The sequence below is a fragment of the Setaria viridis genome, chromosome 2 (assembly GCF_005286985.2).
Source record: "Setaria viridis chromosome 2, Setaria_viridis_v4.0, whole genome shotgun sequence".
Classification (NCBI taxonomy): domain Eukaryota; kingdom Viridiplantae; phylum Streptophyta; class Magnoliopsida; order Poales; family Poaceae; genus Setaria; species Setaria viridis.
In genome coordinates, this window is record NC_048264.2 from 45372569 (window position 1) to 45386129 (window position 13561).

The 13561-nt window shown below is 45.3% G+C and overlaps 1 protein-coding gene across 1 annotated transcript; it reads right to left on the reverse strand.

Annotated features, from left to right (window-relative positions):
* Positions 1-284: 284 nt before the first annotated feature.
* Positions 285-3049, reverse strand: LOC117845281 (heat stress transcription factor B-4b). The gene is made up of 2 exons (XM_034726256.2): positions 2383-3049; positions 285-1207 (listed from the first exon to the last, which is right to left on the reverse strand). The coding sequence occupies exons 1-2, from the start codon at positions 2641-2643 to the stop codon at positions 536-538; spliced, it is 933 nt and encodes a 310-aa protein (XP_034582147.1). The 5' UTR covers positions 2644-3049; the 3' UTR covers positions 285-535.
* Between the last annotated feature and the right edge of the window lie 10512 nt (positions 3050-13561).

A 13561-nucleotide genomic window follows, 5' to 3' on the forward strand; every position in this document is an offset into this window, starting at 1 on the left:
AACCTGAAGCATATCCAAAGGTGATAAGTTGACGCCAAAAGAATTTTGATAGATTTTAGCAAGAAGTATTTCTTCCAAAAAAAGATCTTAAGGAATAATTCCAGCAAAACCAATAAGCCTTGAAAGCTTTATCTGGACTGCTTAGCATGCATTTAGAAACTGAGTAGTCTAACTAGTCCTTTCATAGTTTCATGCTCACTAGTCCTTACATAGTTTCATGCGTGAGCAAGAGAGCATCAGCAAAGCACAATCCATCCCATGCACAGCAAGAAAGAACAGAAGAATTGAAGTTGGTGCAACTGCAAGCCTCTGGAACAACTTAACTTCGATCGATTCATCCATGCACGCAAGCATGCATCCTTGTTAGTTTTACTCGGACTAATCAACACTTAGCTTGCAAATTAATCTCAGTACACGCACTCAAAAGAAATTACCAAAGCCTAGCTAGCGAGCTAGCGATGCAACTACTCCTCTCTGGTCTGATCTCTATATGTACACGAGACGAGAGCAATCCGGCCGGCCGGCCGGCCGGCGGTTAGACCTCGCTGCTTCCCTGCTCATGGTCGTCGTCGCCGTCCTCTCGGTGCGCCCGCTTCTTCTTCTTGCCCTGCAGCGCCACGCCGAACAGCTTCACCGTGCCGTCACCGGCGTCCTCCGCCGCCTCCGGCCGCGGCGGCGGGGAAGGGGAGCCCGGGTCCAGCTCCATCAGCCTGCAGGAGGACGCGGCGCCGGCGCTGGGCAGGGACGCGTGGTGCGCCGCCGACGAGGGGCTCGTCACCGGCGCCACGTGGTTCTGCAGGAAGTAGATAATGTCGTTGTAGAGCTTCTTCATGTGCGCCAGCTCCGACAGCAGAAGCGAGTTGCGCCGCCGCAGCTGGCGGTTGTCCTCCGACAGCGCTGCCAAGAAGTCCCCACCGCCGCTGCCGTCACCACCATTGCTGCCGCCGTGGACGCCGTGCGCGGCGGCGGGCTCTTCTTGGAAATGATACACCGGTTGGGTTGGAGGCGGCGGCGGCGGGGAGAAGGGGTTGAGGTGGTGGTGGTGGAGATGGTGGTGGTGGTGGTGGTAGGGCTGGTGCGGTGGCAGCGGCGTCGGCAGCGGCTGCGACGACTTCCTCCGGTGGATCTCGGCGAGGAGGTGCTTGGCTCCCTTCCTGAAGAACTCGTTGGCAAACTCCCACCGATCTGCCACTATCTTCCTAAAACCCTGCGACAAACAGCAAATACAAAAAGAAAAATTTCAGCATTTTTCCTTGCAATGAGTTTGTGTTGGTACAAAAATGAGGAATCAATTAATGAGATCGACGACACTGTTTCACAACAGCACATTGCAATTGCAGCAATCAAACATGGCAGATGCACGTACACATCGAGCTATAGCAAGAGAAATGTGTGGTAGACGATGAATGCTCAAAGCTGCTGTGTGCATGTGTGTGCGACTACTATGCAGTCAACTGCTAGTCACGTCATGTGGGGTGGTATGTAATGCAATGCATGGTATATACTGGTTGGCACAGAATACCATAGGGTGTATCTCTCTGTATTTCATTTTTGTGCCAATCTTTTCCCAATGATTGGGAGTGAGACTACAGATACAAATAAAGGATTCCGGCCATGTGTACATTCTTTGCATGCGCATAAAATCTATGTAGCATTTTCTATGCATGCACATTTGTGAGTTGTGACATGGGATTTAGTAGCTCACAGAAAATGGGGGAGAAGATTCGCATCAGGTCAAAGGTTGTTGAGACCTTGAGACAAGAAGTGAAGAAAACAGATCAAGAAGTATACAAAAAGAACCAGGCAGTACGTAGTACCCAAACAGTATCATGGTACAGAATCAAACAAAAAATTTTATTTTGATTTTGAAGGCTATATAAATAAAGTGTAATTAAAATCTTCTAACATAATTCCTTGAATTGAAGCAAATTAACGAAGAAGTCCCTTTCAGCAAGTCAACCAGAAAGCTAAGCCCAAGAACAGTGGAGAGAAATGCAAGGCACAAATAAATGCATGCATGCATTGCTCGCTCCTCTCATATCTTGTCACATGCTAGGGAGCAAGAAATCGACGGTCTAGTTGGCAGGTCACACCAATGCCTTCCCATCCTGCAGCAGAGTGCAGTAGTGTAGACATAGTGCAACCAAATCCGGTGGAAAAGAGTACCAAAAACTTTTGCTTGCTCGCTTGTCACTTTCTAGGAAACACTACAAGCAATAATCTAGCTAGAGATGCGGCAATATAATGCATTGACCAAACAAAAACCCAACCAAAACAAGATGAAACAACAACAATGCACACATCAAGAAAACAAAGCCAAACACATTTGCCAACAATAGAATCAAGAACAGCTAGATGCTGAGAAGCAAGATAAGAGCTTACATAGGTGTTGAGCTGCCTGACGAAGCTGGAGAAGTTGTTGTGCTTGAAGTAGTTGGGGAGGAGGTCGCGCGCGAACTCGGGCGGGCGCCACACCACGAAGGTGGTGTCGTCCTCGCCCCACGACACGATGTGGTCGGTGCAGGGGTCGTCCACCAGCTGGTACGTCTTGGTCAGGAACGGCGCCGGCACCGGCTTCGCGTGCGTCGGCGAGGTCTCCATCGACACAACCATCTCGCCGCACCGCTCCACCAGGAAAGCCATGGCACAAAGCTATCGATCTGATTTGATTCGATCGGCGGGCCTCTCTCTTTCTTTGTTTCTTTCTTGCAGCCGTGTGTAGCTCGGTAGGGAGGGATCGAGGAGGACGAGAAGAAGAAGAAGAAGATGGAAGGAGAGGTGAGCGAGAGCCAAGGACGGAAGCGGCAATATAAGCTAGTAGCTACACAGAGACGAGGAGAGAGAATATGTGTGTGAGAGAGATGAAGAGAGAGAGAGAGAGGAGAAAGAAAGAAAGGCTGCCGCTCTTTAGCTCTATCTCCAGTCTCACTGTCTCGCACTCGCACACATAAACACATGCGCCCGCACACACACCCCACGAGCCGAGCCCCTTCAAATATTCTCTCTCGTGTGGGTCAGGGCTCAGGCCACTGCCTGGACCCCTGCTTGCCCTACCCTCTCTCTCACTCATCATTATATATGCATATGCATGGATATCTGTGCAGGAGCAGTGCAGGGTGGTGTGGGTGCTCTGCTCTGCTCTGCCCTGCCCCAGTGTGCTAGCTAGCTGTTGCCTGTTGGAGAGAAGAACGGAAGAAGATGATGGTTGCGAGGAGAGAGAAGCTCTTCCTTCCATTGCTAGCTTAGCTTAGGTCGTCCTTCTTTTGGCATTACCCTCTCACTCGTGTCGCTCCATGTATACTTGTTAACTCCTAGCTAGGGCATACGTGTTGCTTCCAGGAGATCAAGTAGTGTATAATAATAATCGCGTTTAACATTGCAAGTTGTGCATAAACCTAGGGCGCAGACTTCTCGCCGTTGGATCTCTTGAAGATCCTTTGGAAAAGAGATGTCATGACTCATGAGGCTGATTTAGCATTCACAACTTCTCCTTCTTCTTGGAAAAAAGTCCATGCAACTTTCAGCTCTAGTCCTAGTTAGTTTTCAACATCACATATCAAACCGCTCAATTTTTAATCCTCAACATTTAAACAGTTCACCTTTTAATCTTAGCTCGAACTTGAGTGGTTTTGGTTAGAATAGCGCTAATGTGATGATGTTACCAAGAAAAGATATTTTGATTTTTTTTTACTTGCACTATAGAATATACATATATTCTAAATATATTGTAATTTAGAGTGAAATATAACTCAAACGAAAATATTTAATTGCAAATACTCTACTACTACTCGGTACAAATAAGAAATTTTTAGAGTTTTTAAGCCATTCATTACAGATTGTTAGAAGTCAAATGTTATTTTAGCAATTAGGTACATCAGCGCCATCATGTATTCATGTCACCCAAAACTAATCAACCATGGTACATCGACGCCATTTCACCCAAAAATGAATTACCGATTAAAAGTTGAAAAACAAACGGCATAGTTGTAGTTGCATTGAGGCCTGAGGGTAGAAAACTAAAGTCAACCAAGAGTTATGAGTTGTAAGACAGACTTATCTTGTCAACTTCTTTCTTGACTGGCATATTTGTAGCTTAATAAATTTTAGAACACCGCATTTATTTACTCAAGAGTATGGCAAAAAGTACACCTTTCCTAGATTCTTATTATTGTCATAAGAATACACATAGCATGAACAAATTTTCAAAACACTACATTCAGTCATGAATCAAGAATTAGAATACCATGCCTGCAAGGTAACCACCCTGTGTACGACAATGTTGGATCTGTATTGAACTGTTCAGACCAACTTAGTAACTTTTTTACTCAACCTGAAGCAACTTTCTCATAAAGCTGCACATTTTTTCCTTAATAAACAGAACATTTGTCCTTGAGAAGAACATTAACAAATTCGCCTGGTAGAGTTTTTTTTTTCTTGAGTGGAATATTTTCCTTTTTACTTGAGCGGAACATTTTTTTTTTATTGAGCAGAACATATATCGACACTTTCGATCGGCAGAAAGAAATGCAAATGTGAATCTCTTGACGTAGCTATAGTAAATCTTTATCATCTTGCTACTTAACAACAAACTATATTCCCCTCCCTGTAAGTAAACGCTGCAGTGCTACTGGAAAGTCTGGAATCTAGCAGCATTGCCAACAATACTATTGCTGTATCGTCCGGGTGCCTGCTGGTGCTGGGGGCGGCCTTTGCCTTTAATTTGGGATCGAGGTGAACAGGAGGCGTTCAACAGATGCATCCAAAAGCGAGTCTCCGTGAATGTCCTCGTCCTCCGCCGCGCGTCACTCGCGTCGCCGAGCCATTCCATCCATCGGCCGGCCGGCGATTTGACGTGATCCGTGGTCCGTGGATCACACACATCTCAGATACAAATAAACAAGGAAAAAGGAGGGGACGGAAAAGAGAAAAGACGACGCAGCTAGCTGCAGATGAGCAGAGCACGCCGCACGCAGCTGCTGCCGCTGCCATGGCTGCTGGAGGATCGGAGGAATCCCTCCGCTCCGATCCGCCGCAGAGAGAAAAAGATAATTGCGAGCGCATGCACTGCACCGCGCGCACGGCCCGTATCCTCATGGTATTTAGTGACCAAATTGTTCTCCCTTGCTTCTCCCCACCTACTCCTAGCTGCTGCTGCTGCGCCTCCACTGCTAGGCTAGCCGCGTACTCCTGCTGATGCTTGGTTGTGAAGAACGAGAGATACTTTTGGTTCGTGCAGCTGCTGATGCTGGCGCCTCCTGCTTGCAAGTTTCAAGGCAGCCCCGTGACTTGCTTCTTCCATGGAACAGCAACATACCAGCTGACCTGACCTGACCCCAGAGGCTCGCCAGGGGCTGCTTTGCAGTTGCAGTGAATGCCTGGATGGAGTGAGTAGTTATGACCATCTATCGATCGATCCACTTTTGAGGCAGGGCAATGAAGGTCCAGCATCATTTTCATTTTCTATCGCCGGCCCTTCGTCCCGGCCTCCCAGGCCTGCAAGTCTCTGCGTCTGCATCCATCCATGCATGGGAGTGTGTGATGCAAGGCAAGGCTGCTGCTTCCATTAATATCATATCAATGTGCAAGCAAACAAACATTCCTGATGCATGATTCCTCTCTTCCCAACTTTCCAACCGGCATTGAACCAAACAAAACAAAGTCTTTCGGTCCCAGCATGCGTGTACATAGCATCATGAGCTGATGAGTTGCACAGTCACTGCTAGCCGGCCAGCCAGCTGCCCAGAGTGAGAGCGAGCGAGTACTTCAAACTTCAAATTGATTCTTCATTAGATGAACCTTGAAAGATCAAAGCTAGCAAATAGAGCAGCAATACTAATCAACTGTTGTGTGGCCTCCTCATTTCCTTCTTCTTTCATGCCTTGCAAACTAGCTGTGATCAATTGAAGCAGCAATGCAGCGCAGTCAAACTGCTAGCTACACCCAACAACACAAGAACCATTAATTCCAGGGGCTCCGTCTGCCTGCCTGCCTGCCTGCAGGTGATCAATAGATGAAGCTAGCTTGCTAGGTCTTGGCATGCAAGTACTCATCAGTTGCATGCCACAGGCTGCAAGCAACATGCATTGCGCATCAATACAATGCATGCAGGAGCCACCTGGCCAGCTACTACATAGCATGTGGCCTAATGCATGCAGTACATTTTAGTTGTACACTGCCCCCTGGCTACCGTACGTATGTATGTACCTTCTTGTATATATACAAAAGGCAATACATCCTATAATGTATGCAGTTCTCTTAAATAAAGATGACAAAGAAGAAACAAAGAAATCATGCATATAAGAAAGAATTCATTAGAAACTATTTGCTAGAGGTACAATTTGAGGCATAGCATTGCAGCAGCAGGCAGGGATGCATGTATGTGGCGCAATGCAACGCAACTATTTGGTTCAGTGCGGCAGTGCAGTGTGCGCAGTGTGGATTGGCTGCGGGGTTTGAATATTATGGAAGATTCTGTTCCACATATGACAAGGTTGCTTTAATCATATGTTTGTGGTAGACACATTGTGAGTACATCACATGACCTATCCCCATGCCCACATGTGGCCCAGTGCTGCCAGGTCTAGATCTATCTTTGACTGGGGAAATATGCATAAAATAATAAGCCCACAAAAGAACACTGCTGCCTGCCTGCCTCACTGCCTGCTGCTGTGAGAGAGATTATTTTTATTTCATATGCTTACTTTTATATTTGTGATGGGCTGCCTCTGAGAGTGACTGGCTAGAGGGAGAGGGAGAGATCATATCATGCACCATGCAAAGAATGTTGTCATCTTCTTCTCTAGATCAGGCGGGCCAACATTATCTGCAGATGACACGCCATGCCCAGATGCCGTTAAAAACCAGTTTTCTAGACATGTATTCGTGCCGCACAAATCACAACAACTAACGTCTCTCCCATCTCGAGATTCCTCGCTCTGAAATACCACCCATTCTTTATCATATCATCGCATTGCATTGCATGCATGCATGAGAAAGATACTGCAGTGCTTATTATATACGTGCATGTATATGTGCGCAAACAGTTTTGATGTGATACTGTTGTCTGTATGTTAAAGAACATATGTGTATTCGTGCAGTGAACTGACACTAGCTAGTTAGGGGCATAATTAAGGTGATTAGAACAAGAGAGAGCAAGATGTATAAAATACTCACTGGATGACTGGAAGAAGAGACGGCAGCACGCACTTTGCAAAAGTTGGAGCTGTTTGTCTAGGAGTAGATTAGATCAGGCATATAGGGCAAGAGATGCACACAGCACACGCATAGAGGTCATGTGAAGGTAGAGGAAAGACCAAAATGTGTATGTGAAAGCTTCTCCCGGCTCCCTAGGCTGCATAGAGAACAGCTGCAATCTTGGACTTTAGCATGATTGCCACTCACATACCTGCAATACAATGTGGAGGATTAGACAATTAGGCGTGTACTTGATTAAAGAGAGAGATCTAGATGTTTATGCTAGCTGTTCCTACTTCCTATATAGTCTAATGTAGCCGGCCCTTGATGGTTTGCATCAGAGTTTGAAGGCTAGTCTAAGAACATCCTCAGCCATACGGTGCCTACTATACCTAGCAGGTCCACAGCTACAGTACACTTTTTTTTTTCCATTCAAAGGCAATGCATATGTGTGTATGTTACTGTTTGTCCCTTGTATGTACTGGTGCTAGCACTACACTACCTAGAGTAGTACTGGAGGTCTAGAAGTAGCTAGAGCTGCTTGTTGGATGGGAATGCCAATGCAAATCTTTTGCTGTGGCTGCATTGCATGAAAGGTTGATTCTTCTTTCACCATCTCTATGCGCAAGGGAGCTTTTTCGTGTAGGGACACGGAAAAGGCGAAAAAGACACTCCAAAGATGGGGAGGTCGCTCGCCAGACAAAGGAAGCTTTTCAGAGAACATTTCCTTCTCTTTATCATAGAAAGAGAGGGAAAGCAGGGCTATTAGAGGGAGAGAAAGAGATAGGGGGAGCGGTCAGAAGTCAGAGCATTAGGGAAAACTGATTAAAGTCCTTGCACACATGCATAAAAGGAGCTGTAAAGATGTGAAATCACCACTGCTCTCTAAGTCCTACTTTTTCCAAACTTACACATGCGCACATATATCTCTCTCACTGTCTCTTTCTCTCTCATGTTCTTCTTCCATTTGTGGTCTTTTGCACGTCAATGCCTGCTTTTACGCTGCAACCTAAGGTTTTTGCCACACATAAGCTTAGACTACCGCAGTTTTGTTAATCAGTGTTTAGCAACCAAAAGCTTTAATTTGTCTAACTAACTTATTAGCCTCCTAATTAACCCATGCATTTGTCACGGACACTACTTTTTCCCAAAGTATTTGCCTAGGTTAGGTGGCCAATTTGTCGCCACAAAGTTGTGGCAAGGATAACCATAGCAAAAATGTGTTCAAAGTTTTCATTCAAACAAAAGACATTGAGAGGCGGAGTACCTTATAAGCACTAGATGAGCGTGCCTGTAGTGTAGTAGTAGATATACTAAGGGTGCGTTTGGTATGGATCCAGATTCTCACAGAAATGTTTTGGATTCAAATTCTCTCAAGAAACGTTTCTCCGATGAATCAGATTCACTCCGTAGAATCGTTTGGCTAAAAGGCTTGGATTCAGATTCATGAAAGGTTGGTAAGAAATATTATTTTGTATGAAAAATTATATAAATGGATAGGTTTTACAAAAAATATTGAGAATTTTTGTGGGTGAAGAACGATGCGAATGCCATCCATTTTAAATTATTGCACTCTTATATCAGTATAAGTATAAATATTTCTAGATAAAAGAGTAGAAAAGAAAGAAAGAATAGAATCACGAGAAACCACCTTCTTGCCGTTTCACTTCTCAAGGCAGAAAGACATAATCGTTTCTCGGTGATTTTCATTGAAACGTTTCTCGATTGCAACGTTTGGCAGCGTTTCTCCAGTTTCTGGCAAGAATCGGAACTGATTCTTGCTGCCAAACGGAGCCTAAGGCTCCATGCATCTTGTGTGAAAGGGAGCTCTTCTCTAGCAAACTTTGTACATCCTCAGCACTAGATGAACACAGCAGCCAGCACCTTGCAGCCTGAAGTTAAACCTTCCACAGTCAAACAAACACACTACTTTCCATGACATCGGTAAATTGCTTGTGCTATTATTTTAGATGTATATACGTATCACCAAATTAAAAGTAGCATGAAATATGTGTACATAACTTTATGTCTACGAAAAAATAAACCAAAATAGAGATACTTAGATTAGATATGATAGCGAAAGTTGTTGAACTATATTGACATCCAGCAAGTACGTGTATAGGTCTTTACCGAAGTGGTATGGGATCATTTCTCCTCCATGGATGCCATGCTGTTGTCATCCACCATTACATCTCACAGGGCGCTGCAGCGGCAGCTGGGGTGCACGGGCGAGGTGGCCGGCTGGAACAATCAAGCAGCCCATCTGCCCCGTGCATGCATGCGACAGGGCACAGGGGTCCTCTCCTCTGTAACTGCGCGTATGGGTGCTGCGAGGCAACAGGACATGCGTCCAAGCTCGTGCACTGCCACACGTGAGTGCACGCCAGGGCTCACATCCGTGAAGCTTCCAAACTCTCTACATCTCTCTCTCTATCTCTCTCTCTCTCATGATCCCTCTCTCTATCTCTCTTCTCTTTCTCTCTCTCATTTAAACTTGAGCTTGCTGAACCGAGCTACCGATCTGCAGCATCGCATGGCCTGTGGGGGTGCAGCGCATCATCCTCTATCTTTCTCTCTCCGGCACAGTTCACTGCTTCTCTCTCTTTCCCAGAGAGATAGAGAGAGTCACAGCCTCACAGGTGCATGAGCATTGAGCATGGCCAAGGCCCAAGGGCTCTTCCTTGGCTGCCAGGTACTCTTCTGCAACTCTGTTGCTCCACATAGTGTCACATGCACCAGTGCCTCCCCGGCCTTCTCTTCTCACCTCACCTCTCAGCTCATACACGACAACAGTTTCATCTGTTGTTTGCTTGTGTGTATTGACTGCTTGGCAGAGATCTGAACCTGCATCCATTTCGAAAAGAAATGAGTTTTTTTTCCTTTCGTCTAGATTATATAATACGGAGTACCAAGCAATGCATATAGTACAGATAGATCTTTCTGCCTTTCCTTGCAGAATCTAATCATGCCTGGCTTGGCATTGGCTACCCATCTTCCTTTTACCCTAGACGAATGACAGTGTGTGCTAGATGGTCAAAAAAGTTGGACACAAGAGTAAACTATATAGCAGTGTTGATTTTACTAGTTGCAAAGGGTATCTCAAAGCATGCAGTACTACTACTGGTAGCTACTTCCTTCGTCCCGAAAAGAATGCAATTCGTTCTTCACACAAACCAATAATCAGGTAAAATGACACATGTATCCCTACTCCAACGATATTTTAAATGGAAGATAGTCTCACGCACCAACTCACTTCAAGAAGTTACTAGAAATTTCTATAGGCACTTAGCTAGCATTTACTCACAATTTAAATTGCTATGTGCACCCACACTACTAGTACATGCTAGAGTTGCATTCTTTTTTTTTTGATAATTTTTGAATCCTAGAATTGCATTCTTTTCTGGACGGAGGGAGGAGCTCCTATGCAAGCTCAGCTTTTAAGGACACACCTACAGGCCGGCTACCAGTCCACTACCGGTCAAAGAAACATGGACTCACTCAACTCTCAGGTCCAGCAAATTATTTTATCCAAACAAAATGGATTTCCATATATATTATTTTCTAATGAGAAACAAAATGGTGATAGAAATAAACGGCCATGCATGTTTCAGCTTCTGCAAAATTGATGGCATGTGATACATTCAGGGGCATTTGAAGTCTCAACCATGCCGCGTATATGGTGCAACAATTTATTGAGGTAGCTGGATGGAAGCAGAACTTTGAACTTTGAAGGCATTATTCTCTACGAACAAGTTCATGTGTTGTGTATCACAAATGGAAAGCAAGTAAAGATGCTGCAGTCAGCGAGTATGATATCGGGTACATGGGGGGTGGTTCCATCACATAATGAGCCTTGAACTGCTGCTCTGAGAGATGTTTCAGGCTTTCCTGCTTACGCAAGTGTGTGGTGCCACGGGAAATTGAAGTCCACAACATTCAGCGCCACATTTTGCCACTGCTGGTCCCCTTTTATGCCACAAAATTTACTGCCAACTGAACACTTGCTTGATCAATCGTCAGCTCGTTGCATGGTTCTCAATGTCGTGCCTGTCTCCTTGAAGCATGGATGCAATGCACACATGCATACGGTGGTCTAGTTTGTTATCATGTGATGCGTTAGGTTATTCCAAGCCATATGTTCTGTGTGTCAACTAATATGTATGCAGGGACAAAGCCAATGGATGTTTATATGATCATACCAAGTGACATGAAAAAAAAGAAAAAAGTATATGTATAGTACAAAATAAGGACATAAACATAACACTTGTTGTTATGATTCATCAACATATAGAAGTTCTGTGTGCACATAAATCTTGTGGTAGTAATAATGACCTGTTTCTGAGCAGTTTCACTATTTTAGCTGTTGCTTCAAAAAACTGTATAAATCCTTTTGAAGAGCAATCGTAGGCTCGTAGCTCATAATAAGCCAGTGAAACCCCTCTCTATTTCCAGAGTGAACAACAGAAAAAAAAATCCCTAATTTATCGGAAAGGCATTGTAAATGCCACCCAGGGGGCAATATAGGAAAGTGAATATATTTTTAGCACGCATCAGCGACACAAACCTGGGATACTTCTGTGGAACACAACAGAGAAGAGCCCAGGAAGTGCATGCATATGCAGGGAATTAACCAAGTGACGGAGGAATGTTGCCAGCAATGATTGTCCCAGCAAGCTCCCTTGATGCATATGTCTCAGCAGATTCTGATGCAAAGATTTCAGATCTCCACAGATAAAGCTAGTAGCAGAGAGCCAGGAGCGAGAGATGGATCGATGGCAGAAAAAGGAGGAAAAGCTAAATGGGAAGGAATCATTAGGAGCTGCCGGCTTTCAGAGCCCCCGTGGGACCGGTTTGGATCAAGGAGAATCCATCGATCATGCCCATGCATGCCAAAGCCCTCTCTAAAGATGAGGAGATTTCCAAAAGCCTGTAAAAACTCGGCGCTGTAACTTATATCTACCAAAAGAGTGTTGTCCTAGACATTGGTAGAGAAAGATGGAGGCTGTCTTTATAGGGAAAAGGGATGAGCTGTGTTGCTAGTTTGCTACACACTTTAATTAGTAGTTACCAGGAGGAATCCTAAGTAGAAGGATCTATCCAGTTTACAGTTACTTTCAGCTACAGTGAAAATAAAAGTGCAGCCCAGCAGAGAACATGTATAATCTGAAAGAAAACACTAGCATCTCTAGCGAGCAAGCGTTGTTCTGTTCCACTTTTGATTTTACACAACTCCTGACTCCCGGACTCTACTCGCTCCGTTCCGAAAAGAATGCAATTTTAGCATTCTTCACACAAACCAATAACTAGGTAAAATAACGTATGTACCCATACTCCAACAATATTTTAAATTGAAGGTAGTCTCAAGCACCAACTCACTTCTATGTACCCATACTCCAACAATATTTTAAATTGAAGGTAGTCTCAAGCACCAACTCACTTCAAGAAGTTACTAGAAATTTTTATAGTCACTTAGCTAGCATCAACTTAAATTGCTAATTTCAATTGCTACGTGCACCCACGCTATTAGTACATGTTAGAGTACATTCTTTTTTAACAATTTTTGAATCCTTGCATTCTTTTCTTTTTCTGAACGTTTTTCTTTTTCTGAACGTGGACGGAGAGAGTACCTACTTGTAGCGCTGAAGATTCGGACGGGATACATACGACAGTACAGGCAACTCTGACGTGCGTGTCCCACCAGCCGTACTCTACGGTCCACATGCATGCATGACTCAGATTTGTATGGGACAGAGATGTACACGTAGTCACGTATACGTACCTGCTACGCAGCGTGCAGCGCAGGCGGATGAAACCAAGGGTAAATCCAAGCAGAACCGGTAGATTCCTCCGGCTCTTGGCCGCCGTCCATCCATCAGGCTCTGCGCAGCTGAACGTGAGGCGGAGGCCGGCGGTAAACAACAAGGCAAACTACACCGGTAGCCCGGCTGGCGGGAGGCGACCGGCAGCGGCAGCTGGAACCATCCCGTCCCGTCGTCGACAGGCGCCTGCCACCGATCATGTGCGCCGCAGCCGCTGCCGACAAGACGAAGCCCAGCCCCCGGTGGTGGCGTGGCGTCCCCATGCATGCCAAGCGAAAGGTTTTCAACGCAGCAACTGGCTCCGCTGCTACCCGGCCTGTTTCCTTTGCCGGAGCAGCTCTAGGGCATGATGGCAACAATGCTCAATAGAGGATGATCAGCTGAGCTCAATGGTCATGCTTGCGTTGCCAGGCAGCTCCAAGTGTGGTTTGGTTACCTTCTGATTCTTGGATGCTCATGTCCTGTCGTCCTCCAGCTCAAGCTCCCAGTCAGCAAATCTTTGAAACCGATCGAGTGTCTCAAATCTGCCAGGGAAGATGAGCAAAACA

Bases quoted from the DNA above. Each gene is read 5' to 3' on its own strand.
- LOC117845281 (XM_034726256.2), bottom strand. From the start codon at position 2,643: ATGGCTTTCCTGGTGGAGCGGTGCGGCGAGATGGTTGTGTCGATGGAG. The intron at 1,208-2,382 runs GTAAGCTCTTAT...TGTTTGTCGCAG, and splicing joins TCAGGCAGCTCAACACCTAT to GGTTTTAGGAAGATAGTGGC.